This window comes from Gastrolobium bilobum, unplaced genomic scaffold, assembly GCF_033153095.1.
Source record: "Gastrolobium bilobum isolate Gb01-03AN ecotype WA unplaced genomic scaffold, APGP_CSIRO_Gbil_v1 utg6685, whole genome shotgun sequence".
NCBI lineage: Eukaryota > Viridiplantae > Streptophyta > Magnoliopsida > Fabales > Fabaceae > Gastrolobium > Gastrolobium bilobum.
The window spans coordinates 369021-386588 of record NW_026898013.1 but is presented as its reverse complement, the minus strand read 5'-3'; the positions used below and the strand labels follow the sequence as shown (position 1 = coordinate 386588).

General features: G+C 34.1%; 2 protein-coding genes across 3 annotated transcripts; both read right to left on the bottom strand.

Annotated features, from left to right (window-relative positions):
* Window positions 1–208: 208 nt before the first annotated feature.
* LOC133312222 (protein LOW PSII ACCUMULATION 1, chloroplastic) lies at window positions 209–4698 on the bottom strand. Of its 2 annotated transcripts, XM_061513398.1 has the most exons (9): window positions 4435–4697; window positions 4213–4316; window positions 3562–3697; window positions 2921–3152; window positions 2587–2744; window positions 1797–1985; window positions 1600–1700; window positions 1305–1401; window positions 209–811 (listed from the first exon to the last, which is right to left on the bottom strand). In XM_061513398.1, exons 1-9 carry the CDS (start codon window positions 4657–4659, stop codon window positions 737–739), a joined length of 1317 nt encoding a protein of 438 aa, XP_061369382.1. In that variant the 5' UTR covers window positions 4660–4697; the 3' UTR covers window positions 209–736. The 2 variants fall into 2 exon arrangements, 1 of the variants encoding a protein (XP_061369382.1); XR_009751652.1 differs by lacking the exon at window positions 209–811 and having other exon boundaries at window positions 1306–1401; window positions 1600–1696; window positions 4435–4698.
* Window positions 4699–5607: 909 nt separating this feature from the next.
* LOC133312214 (bifunctional protein FolD 2) lies at window positions 5608–8651 on the bottom strand. Its single transcript, XM_061513386.1, has 5 exons — window positions 8496–8651; window positions 8199–8382; window positions 7500–7657; window positions 6489–6701; window positions 5608–6052 (listed from the first exon to the last, which is right to left on the bottom strand). Exons 1-5 carry the CDS (start codon window positions 8586–8588, stop codon window positions 5816–5818), a joined length of 885 nt encoding a protein of 294 aa, XP_061369370.1. The 5' UTR covers window positions 8589–8651; the 3' UTR covers window positions 5608–5815.
* Window positions 8652–17568: the final 8917 nt, after the last annotated feature.

Below are 17568 nucleotides of genomic sequence, written 5' to 3'. Positions count from 1 at the left end.
TTTATTCTATAAGCTCTTTTTGAAGCTTTCATTCTCGAAGCTGCAACAAGAGGCATTTTGCTGCAACTCTTGTCCTACACCTCCACCCCACACACGACACACAAGATAAAATTCATAAAATGACAAATCAAATTTTTAATAGTAAAGATGAATAACATATGCTTTACCCTAAAATTCACAAATTCAATCAACCTAAATTTCAAGGGAGGTGTTTACATTGTTTTCCCAAAACTATATGGTGGAAGGGAGTCCCCCCAGCCCCTCTCAAATACCCAAAGCAAAACAAAAAACAAAAAAACTAAAAACTAAAAACTAAAAAACAAAAACAAAAACAAAAAAACAAAAACAAAAACAAAAAGGGACTCTTTTACTCACCCTCCTAGAACAGATACAGATTTACACAAGAGCCTAGATTGTGAACTCACCATGTCATGTGAATTAAGTTGTCAAAAATGAAGCTAAAATCTGCTGTATGCTAAAATAATGATCATATTGGTTTGGTTGACTTTTTATCAATGCGTGATTATAACCAAGTTTAACTGGCAGTATCAAAATTGAATTTAAGTAGGGTTAGATAAGCCCAGATACATTCACTTACCAATTTGTGTGGTAAAAAAATATACAACTTCGTTTAGACTTTTTATCAATGTTAATCTTCCTTCCTTTAAAAATTCTTCCATTCACTTCTCTGTAGTCTGTATTGATCGTGGAGGAATGGAAGTATAATGTTTACTTCTCATCTTTCTAGCTTGCTTAACAAATCTTCCATTGGCGGCAGCTCCTTCACAATTTGCTGCCAGTCAGGCATACCCTGCAAACACAGTAGCATTTACTAGTGTTGTACTGATAAATGGCAGAGTATGCGAAACAGTATTGCAATCAAGGGAGGGGAAAAAAAAAATTCCCCTGAATCAAACTGCTTTGTTGATAGTTTATAGTTGAGAAGTAATGTTGAATGATAAAATCCCTTAATGCAATTCCAGCTAGTAAAATGAAAAATATACCTATAGCTGACAACTAAGATTTAAAATGAATTAAAAGTACATCAGATGCTGCATGATCACCAAGCTTTGCAAACAAGTCATCAAATGAAGAAATGCATCCCAAATGATGAATTGGTTTTTCTTAAAATCCGATTCCTTTGGCCTTGTGCTTGTCTTTTAGACGGTAGGAAGAGAATTAGGTTTGCAAATTAAGTATTATGATGCTCATAGTTTTCGTTGACATGCAGCAAGCTAATAAATGACAATTCTACATCAATGGGAAGAAAAGTAAAACAAGATTGCTCTGAAAATGGCACTTACTTTCCCTGATCTTCGAACCCGCCCATCTAAGCGTAGTATTATGTACACGTCTTCACCAAGTGAAACTCCTTCGGACTTCTGCTGATCTCTTATCCACCTATTTAAGTTAGCACATATAAGCATGCAACTATTAGCAACTCCTCTCTCACTCCCTGTATCCTGCACTTCTTAGATGACATCAATCCACCCTGAACTATCTATGTTGATGCTAATTCCCCCCCCCCCCCCCCCCCCCCCCCCCCACATTTAATGAAGAAATAGATTAAAATATAGACAAGATATCGGAGCATATTACCGTTCCCATTCTGCCGGTGATACAACCTCAGCCTTGAACCTAATTTCAGCTTGCAACTTCGACTTTGCAGTTACAGCCTCTGTTCGCTTCTCAAAATCTTCCTAGCAAAGTTTTATGGGTTAGTGTCTTCTCATCAAAGAAACAAAAGTTTTAGATGAAGAGCAGGAATCATTAAGGCATATGGTTATAAGTCTTACCCCAATGGATGGAAGAGCTTCAGCAGCCTTTGGTCGAAGACCAAAACCTTTCTTCTCAAATTTTGTTTCCCTACCTTCTCCCCAGATGACAGGAACTAACAGAACACCACGTTTAAGGAGCTCAGTGCGAAATCTATCCGCTCTTTGCAAAGCCAAAGATACTGTTTCTTTTTTTCCTGCTAAGATAACCTGAAAAACCCAAGCTTCAGTTAAAGCATGGATAATTCACATTAAAAAGGAAAAGAAAAAAAGGGAGGAAATAAAGAGAAAATAGAAAAGGAACTTTTGCAAAGAGAAAGAACAAACAGTTATAACTATATAATTATATTAGTCTATCATTAAAGAATAATTATTAGTACATGACATAATTATTAGCATGTAACCTGTGATCTCTCAGTCAGATAGAAGTAATTTTACCATTGCTTCAAACTCACCCTCTTTCATTCAGAACTTAAAATAATAATAATATATATCACTCTGTGAGGTCGTAGAATATTTAAAATTTGAAATAGTTTCCATTTATCTCGTGTGAAAAATGCATGTACTGTGATGCAGTCCCCACCGCCCCCCACCCCTCTTCTTTTATTTAATGCAGGCAACTAAAAATACAGGGTAAACTTTTCAGTCACTGCAAGAACCCCCTCCTCCCAGATAAAAATAAATAATACAGAAGAAAATGGAGAAAAATAAAAAAGAAGCAAATAAAAAAACAATAAAAAATAAAAAATCCAACATACTGTAATGTAGAGACATAGAAAGAAAGTAGAAGACAAAAGAAAACAGAACTGACTGGCCTAACTGTGTCCCGTAGCTGCACAAGTTCAACTACACGATTAGTTGAAAGACGCAACGGCAACCTTGATAGTGTCTCATCTCGGGATATTTGTGCAAGCTGTTCCTCCTCTTTTTTGTTGTCCCAAAAGAATAATGCCACAAAAACAACAATACCTGCACAATGCTGATTCCGGTGCTTAGTCATTTAATGAAGTAATGTAAAAGGTATTTTCTCAGGTGCTACACATGGCGATTATCTTGAAAGCAAAGAGAAAGTAACATACTAGATTAGTTAGTATAAACTGATCCTGAATTGTTTTTATCAGAAAGTTAAATAGGTCACTATTCACCTCCAATGTTAATGGCAGCATTCCCAGCAGTTCCCAAGAGATCAGGAGCATCATCACCACCTTTAATTGCATGAAATAGTCTGGGCACAGTAAACAACAATGATATTCCTGCAGCTGCCGTCAGTGCTACATAAAAGAATCTTCTAACCCCACGAAATGGTGCTTGAACTTCACTAATAAGTTTAAGATCTCTCCGAAAACTGTAGCCAATATCTTCCCCACCCAGCCTGGCCTGGTTGCATGGCAGAAAATTATTAAGATTCGATGTTAAAATGTTCCATCCTCAATTAGACAGTATTATAATGAGGGTCAAAAGTTCCCTTCAAATGAACCTTCCCCTCAGACTGTCTCATTATCCCTCTCAATGATGTCCTCTCGTATTTTAGGCTGTCTCCACAGAGGCAATCGGGGCAAAGGGAGGAAACAAATGAAGCAAAGACTATTTTTTTTTTTTTATCAATGATTTTACAGAATATAGTAATCTTCAAATCTATAACCGTTAGAGATTATATATAAAGTCATTAATGAACCTTCATCTAACAGCTTAAACTTTTAGGAGAGTTGATCATTGACAACTGCAATAAAGCAAATAAAGATCAAACAACTTAGCATCACAAAATCCTTGGAACTAATTAGAAAACCTCTTCTTGTAGTTCTTTGAATTCAGGCAAAGCTCTGAAGGAGGCCAAGTCTGGATCATTGAGGATTGTACCAAATTTTAGGTTGTATTCCCTCAAAGCAGTGCGGAGACACTCGGCAGCTTTCTTTCCTTCTCCTCTTCATAACAAAAATAACCAAACAACATCCAGATTAGAATGTAATGATAAAAACAGAAGTATAACCTAACCAGTGCCCCGAATTGATTTTATTTTTTTTCATATCATTTATTATATCTAAGGAACTGAAGACATTTAATAACTTTAGAGATGCCCACTTGCTTAGTCGTTTGATTGCCAACAAACTCCCCAGGATTAGCAAGTAAAACTCATCAAGCACGTCCAGATATAGCAAGTGGATACATTGCCTCACCATATAACAATATACAAGTCCCACGACTCAAAGTGGGTTCAATCTGAATGAATAAGAACAACTACCATAAAGTGGCAAATTTGATTGACTAAATGCCGTGCCCACAGACATAATTTCTACTCATGAATTCAGATGTCATAATTTGCAGACTAGTATGGGAGCAGTTTCAAGAAATTTACAAAGCTAATGAAATTACTAATTACCTAATGAAAAGTGAAAAAACTGTGGAATCCACACGCATTCATTGTAAAAAGATATTATACCTGTATGCATGACAGCAAGCTTTGTTATATAACGCAGCTTGGGCCTCCACAGGATTGGGATTCAAGGAAAGCGCTGTCTCAAACTGGATTAAAGCATCTTTAACCTAAAGAGTCCATTAAAAAAAAAAAAAGGAACTTTGAATTCCCCATTTAAACTACATGGTTCGAGTACAAGGAAAATAAACGAGTGAGATGAGCGGAAGGAAAAGTTGAAGATAATACCCGTCCTTTGGAGAAGAGCTGAAGACCCAAATTGACGCAAGATTCAGCAGTTTGAGTATCAGCTTCTGGGGTCTGTGATGAAGAGCATGAAATGAGTGAAAATTGAATCTTTTTAGGTGAACGTAGAAAAATGGCACCGTAAGTGTTAAGGCATGGTCTTTTTCTACTCATCCAATTTGATTCTGAGAAGCACAGGAATTGCTGCTGCACTGCAACCACAGCCATTGCCAAGTTTCATATCTTTTTTTTCTTCACTTCAAGTTACTGTTATTCTTACTACTATCAATGGGTTATCCAAACAAGTCACAATCTGAACCTTCGGTCTTTCCCAATTGTGGAAACGGACGGTGAGGATCTTAAGGTACCACGCTCCCTGACTCTGATTGCTACGACGTCGCTTCGCTGAGCTAATTATTGTCGACAAGCACTCTGTTAAAAAACATTGAAGTTGCAAGCATCGGAGCGAGGGAGAAAAAATGGCTCAAAGGAGGATAGAATTTTTTGACATCAACATAAGACTTGAGTTCATACCAATTAAAATTTGTTTTTAATTAATAGGTACCATTTTTATTAGAGGAGGAATATTTTTACTACCAAAATCTTCTATTACCAATTCACTACCTATCTAATCACCATTGGATCAACATTTTTTCTTTTTTCAAAAACTTTTTAACATTCTCTCTCTTTGATTAAATGGTGATTAGATAAGTAGTAAGTTAGTAGTAAAAAAATTTAGTAGTAAGAATATCCTTCCTCTTTTTATTATATTATTTTTGTACTTACGAGTGCGTAAATAGTTATTCCAATGCCGCTCTGAAGACAACAATAACAAACAGCAAGAAATTATCTGAAGGATTAAGCTCCCCTGTAGTCTTCCGTTACCTAATGCGTAATTATTCCTAGTAACCAATTGCTTTTTATTCATAATCTGCAAGAGCTTCTAACAGAGACTAGATCAATAGCATAATCTATGATTCATATTGAATATTTATAATTGTGACGAAATATATGCAGTGATTTTCCCCTCATGCAGCTTATACTGTCCGTGTATACACGAATAACATGCAGCATTGTTTGTTATTTGTTATTTTATCTCTTCGCATTAATCGACTAAAAGCATAGGCCTTTCCCGCTAACTGTGTCAATGATGCCTTGGACCAGCCTTAAGTAGGAGGTTCAAATGGCAGTAAATCCAATCTAAAATATCCTTAATACACACATAGTGAAAGCTTCTTCTGAGAAACACGTAAGAAGGACCGAAGGGAAAAAGAACAAGGGCAGGGAAGGAGGCGGAAGATAGTGAAAGTGCAGAAATATAATTGTGATTGTACCAAACCGATTGTAGCGGTTATGTAAAATACATTCATCTATTAAAGGGAGATTAGTTATTCTGCTCAATGGTGCGCTTGGCACCCTCCACAGTATTCTTCAGCAACATCGTCACTGTCATTGGACCCACACCACCAGGAACAGGAGTAATCCAACCAGCAATTTTAGATACTTCCTCAAAATCTACATCTCCAACAAGCCTGTAACCTGACTTCTTTGTTGGGTCATCAACAGCATTTGTGCCAACATCTATGACTGCAGCTCCAGGTTTGATCCAACCGCCCTTGATCTAAAAAAAGTAAATAATTTCACTACGCATAAAGTGAACTATCCATCAGGAAGAAGATTAGCAGTAGCTACTTGATAGGATACAAGGCCAACCACAAAATTATCAAAAAAATTATTTTTTTTGGGTGTAAACAGATATTGTTTAAACCAACGTCATGAAAAGAAAAACCAAATTTAAGGTTAAAAAATGCTATTCCTAAACAGTACCAGTAGCATTTGAAACCTATTGTAAACAGATTTGCAAGTCATGTGTACCAAGGACGGGGGTTGCATGGGAGAAACTTTCAGTAAGCTAATTCTTAATGCATCCCGTAGCCCGTGACAGTTTAGAGTAAGAACCATCCAAATCCCAAGTGCTAAAATTTAAAACTTGACAAGAACTGCGCAAAGACTCAGAATAGAGATACAGATAAAGTAAAATATGTTTTACTAGTTACCATCATTGGCTGTCCTGCTGCTGCAATAACAATATCTGCTTCACGTATGATACTTTCTGGTTGACTGGTGTGTGAATGTACAATGGTAACTGTAGCATCAGCTTTCAAAAGCAGCAATGAAGCTGGTAATCCAACTATATTACTTCTACCAACCACAACTGCCTTCTTTCCCTTTATAGTTACACCACTTCGTGATAGTAGTTCAAGACATGCCTGCATACATGATAATAGTGGCAACTGTAAATGAGCTACTTATAATTTCGAGAAAGTATTTCAAAAGCTACCTTGTAATAATTATAAATTCTTGATCAGCAAGAATTGTTTAAATCACATTTAGAGAAAAGCATTAATTATAAAGTACTAAAGTCCTTTCTATGTGGAGGAACAATGAAGAATATCTTTTGATACGATTGTTCTAAATGATTGTATCTTTCTATTGCTTTCTATGCAGCTTTTTTTTTTCAACCCATATATTTGATAGAGTTCCAGTATTTCATATATATCACTCTTAGCATGAGTTTATCACCTCTACAAAACAATATAGGATAAAAACATTAGATCAAAAACCCATGTCTTCGCTGAGGCTACCTCACAAGTAAAAATTATGCTTTCAAAAAAGATATCAAAACTGCAAACCCCAATAAATTTCACGCCAAATTTCAGTCAATACAAGCGACACCTTAATGAAAACAATGCATCAATGAGAGGATAGTATGATTTAAAAAATGACAGATTATTTTGAGAGATTTGTTGCATTTATTTTCCTTCTAATTTAAGTAGTCCAAGCTCCAATATCGTCTTTGTCCATAATTTGTAAGAAAAATACTCTACTAAAAGAGGAATGCTACCAACACACTATGATTGGGCCACGTCCCCCACTTGCTTTAAAAGTGTGAGATGTGGCCCAATAATAGTAGGTCTTAAAAAGAATGGAAATAGGTGGGCAAAATTCATTCAATTGTCAACATAATAGAGTTTATTCTAAAATCTTTCAGAATCAAGAGATTTTGCCTTGGGAGTGCAGGGAAGGAACAGGGGTTCTCTGCCTTTCATTGCAAGCTTGCCAATATTCAAAGGATGGAAGCCATCCACATCCTTCTCAAGGCTGATTTCAGTCAGAACTTTCTCTTCATTTATGTGATTAGGCAATGGAAGTTGGACCAATATACCTGTGGATATAACAAACCAAACCTTTAAAAAAAAAGGTCCAAAAGAATATATGAATTTCGTATGTAAATTAGCCCATGCATGTTAAAGCATGTTTTTAGGCACGTAAATTATTGAGGCATTCTCGACCCAGCACCCAAAACAAAAAGGATTCTGCATTTCCAACTGCAAACAAGATAAAACGCCGCTTTTTTATTTGTTAAAAGCCTCACTTCAGGTTAATCCATGACTATAAACCCAAGCAAACTTCATTGGGGTTTCAAATGTTCTAGTTCTAGAGTTTCATAAAAAAAACCAACAAAGAATTAGCACGACTCGTGCATATTTATATAACTGGTATCGACAACTGCATAATTTTACATCGAAAATCTCCGTCATACAGCTACAAGAATAGCTCGAAGATTAGTAAAACATTATAAAAGCATAATTTGTTTTGATTTAAATGCTCTTCAGATATAAATCTAAAGGTCAACCTCGCATCACTACGATCCAATTCGAAAGATACAATAAAATATGGAAAGAAAGCAATGATAACTGACCAACCATGTACATCAGGGTTAACATTCAATTGGTGGACCTGCTTTATTAAATCAGCTTGGGATACTTGCTCCGGAAGATCTATATCGAAGGATTTGATTCCCAATTCAGCACACGCCTTTCTCTTCATTCCGACGTAGCTTTGCGAGTCCTTTCTGTTCCCTACTATCACCACTGCCAGCCCCGGAACCTGCAAACCTAAGCTAAAGTTACACACATCTGAATCTCACAAAATTTATATATTTGGAAAATCACGATTTGTTTAACATTCCGTTTTTGAGAAAAGAAAAAAAAAGGGCTTACCTTGCCGTATTTCTGAGAGAGGCGACGCACCTCGTCGGCGATTTCAGATCGGATGGTTTGTGCGACGGCTTTGCCGTCGATTACGGTGGCCATTTGATCGGTGACGCTGAGACTGAGGCTGGTGAGTGAGAAAGAGCGTCCTGTAATGACTTGTGGATTGGTTTTTGTGTATTTCACCTTGACGACTTGTCGTTTGATGCAATGTTTGTAAAAACGTAAATACTCACATTGTTTAGTTTTTAAAGAAGAGGAAGGTTATACTTACAACTTTTTTTTTACAATCTCTTACAACTATATCTTAACACCGTTGATTTCCGTCAATCAATGATTATAATTTCTTGTGAATTAATAATTAGTTAATGAGTTTAATTTGAGAAAATTATAACCGTTGATTGGCGGAAATTAACGGTGTTAAGATATGATTGTAAGAGGTTGTAAAAAAAAAATTGTAAGTATAACCTTTCTCATTAAGGAATACGCTGAAAATTTCATTCATAAAAAAGGGAGAGGTTATAGTTACAATTTTTTTTTTTTACAACCTCTTACAACCATATATCATAACCGTTGATTTCTGCCAATTAACGGTTACGATTTTCGCAAATTAAACTCATTAATTAATTATTAATTCATAATAAATGACAACCGTTGATTGGCGGAAATCAACATTTATGATATATGGTTGTAAAAAAAAAGTTGTAAGAATAACCTTCCTCCATAAAAAATGGTAAAAATTCCGTATAATAATGATAAAAATATAACTTTTTATGTTTTTATTTAAATTAAAAAATCGAATCGGCTTAACTTTTTTATTTTTTAAATATTCCAATCGGTTCATTGCTTCGCAACTAATCCGATTCGGGGTGGGTTCAAGATTAAGGCTTTAAATCCTTTCCAAAGGTGGTACTAGGGAATTTCGAACACATGCTTAACTTTTAACTCATGACTCAGTCCTTTTTTTTTAAAAAAAAAAAAATTTATTTTCTCCTAATCAAATGCACAATAATTTCTTTTATTTACTTGAAGAAAAAAAACCTCGCCGAGGCCGCTAAATTTACCATTTAGGAGTTGTTAAAATTTATTTTTTTGATGTTTTGGAACTTGGATATAGTCTATGATGCACGGACACGGGACACGACATAACACGCAGACACGTTAATTCTAAAAAATGTCATATTTCAACACGTTGGGACATGTCTATATATTAAATAAAATTTTTAATATATATAATATAATTTATATTTAATACATATAAGAATCCATAATAAGTCATATAACCAATCAAATATTTAAATTTCATAACATAAATATAAATATAAATAATTTTTTGTACGTTGTTAATTTTTCATGTCAAATTTTATAATAGAAAAAAATTAATTTATAAAAATTTTCTTTTATATTTAGTTAACAAAATAAAATTAAGATTTAAAAAAAAAAACGTGTTCGAGAGTGTGCGAAAACGTGTCCGAGCGTTGATCGTGTGTCGAAAAAAGTTGACTACGTGTCGGAAAAACGTGTCGCAGAGTTAACCGCGTGTCCCCAAATGTTGACCGCGTGTCGGACGCGTGTCCGACCGTGTCCGTGTGGGACACGTGTCTGACACGCAAAAAAAATTGAACCCAGTCCGTGCTTTCCACGTTATAGCCTTATAGGAGTTGTTGAACTTTTTTTTTTATATTTTTTGACATATACCTTATATAGTTATGTGATTTATATCTTTTAAGTATGAAGTTATTTATTGAATTTTGAGTAATGACTTATGTGATATTATATATATATATATATATATATATATATATATATATATATATGGGTAAACATTTCTGCAGCCACTAGGCGTGTTAACGGGCCGAACCGAATCGAGTTTTGGTCTTAAAAGGCTAAGCCTGTGTTTAAATGTTTCGGCCTTACCAAGTCTGTTACCTGTTATGAATATAATTATCGGCCTGTGGCCTGCCTTATTTACAAAAAAAAAAAAAAAAAAAAAACCTGATTTAGCTTGTTAAAAAAAATAAGCCAACAAAAATTTATCCAAACAGAATATACAATCAACAACACTAGTAATTCCATAAATATTCATAAATTCAATGTATATCCAAACAGTATAATATAGAACAAAATCATTCAAAAAGTCTGTCTACAAATAGCATAAAAAATATAAATAAAAATTAATATACTAGGTAAGCCTGAGACTGAGAGGCTCCAAGGCCGAGCTTTTGAATTGGAGCCTGAGACATTTTTACTAAACGAGCTTTTATAAAAGTCCAAGCCTGGTTCCAACAACCAATATTAGGCAGGTAAGCTCAGGCCTTCACGAGCCGAGCCAAAGGGCCCTGAAAGGCCCCTGACTCGTTTATCACTGTAACACCCCGTTCTAGAACCGGTTTGTTGACATCGCATTATGATATTAAGCGCAGTTATAATCACATGGGTTCAATTAAAATCCGGTTAAATTTTTCATTTTAAAACATGCCGAATTTATAATGCCCAATTGCGTGATCATAACCATATTACATTGCGGAATAAAATAAATTAAGCTTAACATCATACTCTTATATCCTTAGACCAAATGTTATTAAATGTCTTCTCCTAATCATTAGTTGTGCGTGGCTTCGAACCGCGCCTCATTTGGAGACCTGTAGCTCAAGTTATGACAATTTTACTAACTTAGGTGTATGTTGAAAAACTACGTGTGCAGGGCGCTTAAGCGCCCACATACAGAGGGAATTTACATTTTTTATCCACCAAGGGCGCTAAAGCCCCAGGCGGCAGAGAGCTTTTGGTCTTCACAGGTGCATCAGGGCGCTTAAGCCCCCTGAGCAGGCTTAAGCCTCCATTTGCAGGCTTAAGCCCCCTCTTCTGGGCAATTTCCTATACTCATATTTTTCATGTATCTTTCTTGGGGAATCAATCCTACACATTTTACAACCTATTTAACAAGCTTGCGATATCCATATATCATTGCTTAACTCTCATCCTCGCATCATTGATTTAACGGAAATTGGGCAGCATAACCTTTGTTTTCTCAACGTTTCCCAATCTAACAGCTTAGCTCCTAATAGACAATTCAGCTCAACATTTCCAATATTCATCATGCACTCATAACCTTAATACAAGTTTAATTACATAACGGGAAACTTAGCTACAAAAGGCTATGATCATCCCTTGGCTCTCATCAACAAAAGAGATATCCAATGGCATGATCATAGGCTAAGTCCATCAAATATAATGAGATATACATACGTCAATGCTATCAATGATCAATCTTGTGCATGTAAATCTACAAAATAACATGTATGATCTCAAAACATCATTTTCTTCGTGCATGATCTACTGCAAATAAGGCCACTTGCCATCAGAGGCTCATGCAGCTTCCTTACCTGAAAGGGGGTCCCCATAACACGGGGTGAGATATACGAATATATCCAGTAAACCAGGGGTCCTTGGAGCATCTCTTCACCCCACAGTTCCATATCAGTGTAATAGCAATAACAATAATAATGCAGTAAATACATATCTATGCAAAGTGCAATAACATCTCCAGGAGAAATCCCTCGAGCTCTCAAGCTGTCCTAAGGAAACTCAGATGCAAATAGTCCTACTGGCCAGCTAAACTACCAAGTATGATTTACGCATCGTCATGCAACATACCACATAGGGAAACACCATCCTATGCCACGCCAAATGCATACACATACGTATAACAAAGCATTACAATATTTCATTGCATTTATATACACTATAATTACCACTACCCTTTCAGGGCTTGGTGGAACAATCAAGGGAATTACACCCAAGGTCCGAAGGCTTACCTCAAAGCTTCAGTTCAACCTTTGTTCACCACCAACAGGTTCAGCAACCAATCAACTTTGGTTTCGACAATGACTTACAAGTAACACACCTACACCAAGGTGCCATAGCATCAATCATACTATCCAATGAATATTTACTTATATCCATTACTACCATATCAACTCTACATATTAACTTAGCATGAGCTTACCTATTCCAAAGAGCTACTCAAGCTCCATAGCTTGCTCCAATGGTTGATCACTCACGGTTGGTCCAAATGTCTCAATCCTAGACATCACAAGGACACAATCATCAATCAACCAAGCCAAACCATTGATCATAATTGCAAGAAAACTCACAACCAAGTATCATATTCTTGCAATATCCAAAGTATAGTCATATAACTATCTAAGCTCATTTTCACCGATTAATCATCATTCCTAGCATTTCTCATAACATACGCTAAGCTCCAATACTACTAACATTATCATAAAACCCGTAACACTATTCATTCAAAACCCTAAATCATGGAATTTCCAAGAGAGCAAGGTTCAAGGGTTAGAATCTTACCACCAATGGTCACACAACCAAGGATTGATGGCTCCTCAAGCTTCAATGGAGGTTGAAGCTCTCAAACACCTCAATTTCTCCAATGGGACGAATTTTTGGAGGAGGATATCCCACTCCACAATGCTCCCCACTAAAAACTAAGCTAGGATTATGAAAGAGGAGAAAATTTGGAGTGGTTTAGGCTTTGGAATGAGTTGATTTGGCCAAGGTTTGCTCACTCTATGGTTTTCTCTCTCTCTTTTCGTCTCCTTCTTCTTCTTTCTGGTGCTCGACGGTTTGGGTGGGAAATGGGGCTCTTTTAGCAGCTTTGGTCACTTAACTTATGTTAAGTGACTTTAAGCGGGTATTGGTTCGTCTATCTACTCAACTCCAGTAATTACCAAACTTTACCCAAAAGTCGGGATTATTATTCTAGAAATATTTTCGCTTTTATTTTATATTTTGGGTACTTTTGCTGACACCCATTTATACCCCTTAATTTTCACTGAGTACACTTTTTAACTCTAAAGTGACTCAAATTCATTTAATTAAACCTAATACTTAATTTTACTCACAAAAACATGCTTAATTATTTAATTACATGTAATTTGCTAATTAATTGGGTTATGACTATTATAATCACCCCTAGCAGCCACTTTAGATAAGTTTATCTACAACTACTCTTTATAACTATGTTCTCCCGTGAGAACATAGTTATAACATTAAAAGTTATTTTTTTTCTCTCTCCTCATTTACTTTTCAGAACCTGTCTGCTGACGTGGAGAGAGAGAGAAAAATAACTTTAACGTTATAACTATATTCTCCCGAGAGAACATAATTATAAATGGGTAGTTGTAGATAAGCTTATATAAAGTGGCTGCAGAAATATTTTTTCATATATATATATATAGGAGAAGTTATACTTACTACCTGTTACCACTAAATCTTAACATTTGATTTCCGTCAATCTAACTGTTGTAATTTATTGACTTATACTTATTAATTAATTATTAATTTCTAATAAATTATATGTTTTTTTTAATAATTTACTACTAAAATGCCAAAAGTAATATATGTTTTTTAAATATACTAAAATGAAAAAGAATATTTTTTTATTAATGTTCAAATTTTAAAAATTGATAAAATTATCAAGATGATTCATAATTATAATTTAATAATTCAAACTAAAAATTCAATAATATAAAAAGACATATATGTGTACCACATTACCAGTGTCAATTAATTCGTTTTATATATACCAGTGACACATTAGGCCATATATTCACACCCGTGGTTGTGTTTAGTACAAAAGTACTTTCCAACAAAATGGTTGTGTTTCGTTTCGTCCAGCTTGCAAAATAACGGGCCAAGACCCACTGGATCTCGGTAATGAACTTTATTTGCACAGAAATAATTGATTTTCCAATGGTGGCCATAAGGCCCTTTTTCTCCTCTTAAATATAACTGTGTTTTTTAATATAAGACTTTGTGGTAATTCAAATATACTGTTTTTAACCCAACATATTCCTTCCATATGTTTTTTTGTATCCCGACCATGAATTTGGCCCAGAAGCTACATTTGTTGAATTATAATCATTTCTAAATAAATGAACGAATGCCATTATACAGCCAACATGATTAGGAATAAATTATACAGGATTAGAATGCCATTATAAAACGTCCGAGTATAATATAAGAAGCTAAGGAAATACTATTTGATTTTTTTTCTTCATTTTGTCATGTTTAATTTTTTTTTTTAATGTACTCATTCTAAAATTTAAAAAATAGAAAACAATTTAAACACTATTAGAGGGTGTGTTTGATTTGTTTTTCTTAATTTTTTGTTAATAAATTTCATTAATAATTATGAAAATATTACCTTTTTTATTTTATTTTTTTATTATTAAAAATTTTAAAATAAAATAATGAAGCGGATTTGTTTACATGGTGAAAACATTTATATCTCTCAAATATTTCTTAATAAAGTATATCAAAGACATGTGAAGAAGCTAAATATTTAATATGCTCTAGGAGCACCAAACTTTTTTGGTGCTCCCACTCACAAGATTATTATTTTCTTTTCTTTTTATTTATGTATTTTTTATTTTTATCTTCTCATTTATGCTAAGGGGCCATCCAAAACTTCGTGATTCCTGTGCATAAAAAACGCGCTCATGAGGAAGATGAAGTATTTTTTATATCAATACTTCCACAATTATTTTATAATTTCTACCGAATCGTTAGATTAGTTAATATTTATACATTAAACTTCATCTAAATATTAAAATGCCACTTGAACAGCTTCTTCGATTGAATTAGTTCTAAACACACACAAAAAAAAAATACCGGGATTGGCACTAACTAATTTATAGTAATGTCGCATTGTATCCAACCATATCTTTTAACATAGTAAGAAGGTAATTCGTTTTTTTAAAAAAGGTAATTTTAAAGTTACTTAAAAAAAAGTCTTGCATAAGTTTTTATTTTTTTAATTAATTATATATTTATAAAAATTTAAACTATTATAAAAATTACTTAATAGAATAACAAAAAATAACTTTTTAATAGCTTGGTCAACCTAAGTTATGTTTTAAAAAAAGTATTAGCCGTGGATATATATTTGTTAATTTGTTATTGTATTATTTTGTGATCTGTCATTCAAAAGTGTAAAAATATCTCAGAAAAAAAGTACACATTAAAAAAGAAAATATAATTTTTCATCCATACAAAAAATAAATAAATAGGCAGAACACATTTGTTTTTTTTTTTAATTTTCTTTAACAAATCACATCTATTTTTATGTGTGTAAATGAAATAATTTTATTTTAGGTAACATTAGAAAGTATATATCCATAAAAAAGATACTCAACCCACTTTTAGGTAAAAGACAAATATATATACAAACAAAGATGGAATCACTCAAATATTCTATTAAAATAAAAAGTCATAATGGTAGCCGACCCACCACTCGCAGTTACTTTTTATCACTTAAATTCAACCTTGTAATCATATTTTTACAGGGTACCTTATAAAAATAATTGAGCATTTTTTTACTGTGTATAACACGTATATCTTAATTAATTACTTATAAAGTCTGGCTCGCTTGGTTATTTTTTTATTTATACAATCACATAGTTTGTGTTGGAATCCAAAAGGCAAAAGTCCTTTATTGATGACCAATCTACAATTCCACTGTTAAATCTCACTGAGATTGGTAATTATTGCCACGAAGTGGTCATTTAAATAATTTTGAACTTTTGTCATCCGGGGTGATAAACGAGTCAGGGGCCTTTCGCTCGACTCGTGAAGACCTGAGCTTACATGCTTAATATTGATTGTTGGAACCAGTCTTTGACTTGTATAAAAACTCGTTTAGTAAAAAAGTCTCATACTTCAATTCAAAAGCTCGGCCTTGGAGCCTCTCAACTGGCCTAGTATATTAATTTTTATTTTTATTTATATTTTTTATATTATTTGTAATAGCCCTCTCTCTGCTCTCAATCTATTTCACCCTTATTTTATTAGTTAAACAGACTTTTTGAATGATTTTGTTCTATATTATGTTGTTTGGATATACATTGAATTTATGAATATTTATGGTATTACTGGTGTTGTTGATTGTATATTCTGTTTTGATAAATTTTTGTTGTCTTGTTTTTTTCTAACAGACCAACAGGCTAAATCAGGCTTTTATTTTTTGTAAATAAGGCAGGCCACATGCCGATATAATTATATTTGTAATAGGTAACAGGCTTGGTAAGGCCGACACATTTAAACACAAGCTTAGCCTTTTAAGACCAAAGCTCGGCTCGGCTCGGTCCGTTAACACCCTTATCCGTGCTTGCCATATCATCCAATTTTTTGTTTGTTTGTTTTTCTAATCTCTCTCATATATATATAATTATTTTCATAGTTTCAAGTTAAAAGATTGTAATTTTTCATAATTTCGAGTTAAAGATAGTAATGAAATTAAATTATTCTTAAAATAATGACTCTATATTTCGAATCATTAACATCACAAATAAGATTTGTTTCAGATTGTAGTTTAATTTTGCTACAACCGATTAGGTAATGTATGTCTTTTGAATAATGTTTGTTACAATTATATAATAAATAAAACTATTTATAGGCAGTAAGTTATATAATTGCTGAAAGATCAAACTTTTATTGTATTACAAATTGATTTGGATATTAATATGAGACCCACATTCAAAGTCTTCATCATTAAGTAAAGCTTTGGTCAACAAAGGCCGCTACTTCTTCTCCATCTTCCAAGCTTATCTCAACAAGCTCCTCAACATTAAAAGTTACAACCATATTACTTTGGCACTAAGACAAACAAACGTCATCACTAAGCAAAGATTATATCAACTACTTAGAGTAACCAATTAGAAGACTTGTCGCCTCACCACTTGCAAGCTGCTTATCTCCGAAGCTGTTCATCTCTATGCTATAAATACATATATGTTAACACAAAGGTACACATTTTCTTCTACATAATAAAAATCTGCTTGAACCAAATCTGACTTGAGTGTCAGAATGTCTTGCAGGTACACCCCCCCCCCCACTTTGTTCCATTGAAGACCCATGGGTTAAAGCAGCTCCGTGTAACATCCCGGGCGCTGACGAGGGTGGGGAGTGATCGCCGGTGCGAAAGGGCATGGACAAGGAGCGGCTCCAGGCAGGCTTCCAGTGATGGGAGTACATGAATGAATCGAATCAACACCCGAAATAG

What these genes read in the sequence shown, in the direction of transcription:
- LOC133312222 (XM_061513398.1), bottom strand. Translation starts at nt 4,659, where the DNA reads ATGGCTGTGGTTGCAGTGCAGCAGCAATTCCTGTGCTTCTCAGAATCA. An exon ending in AGCTCTTCTCCAAAGGACGG is followed by an intron (nt 4,317 to 4,434) that starts GTATTATCTTCA and finishes TGGACTCTTTAG; the next exon opens with GTTAAAGATGCTTTAATCCA. An exon ending in GCTTGCTGTCATGCATACAG is followed by an intron (nt 3,698 to 4,212) that starts GTATAATATCTT and finishes TTTGTTATGAAG; the next exon opens with AGGAGAAGGAAAGAAAGCTG.
- LOC133312214 (XM_061513386.1), bottom strand. Translation starts at nt 8,588, where the DNA reads ATGGCCACCGTAATCGACGGCAAAGCCGTCGCACAAACCATCCGATCT. An exon ending in TCCTTCCCTGCACTCCCAAG is followed by an intron (nt 6,702 to 7,499) that starts GCAAAATCTCTT and finishes TCATGTATGCAG; the next exon opens with GCATGTCTTGAACTACTATC. An exon ending in CAGCAGGACAGCCAATGATG is followed by an intron (nt 6,053 to 6,488) that starts GTAACTAGTAAA and finishes TACTTTTTTTAG; the next exon opens with ATCAAGGGCGGTTGGATCAA.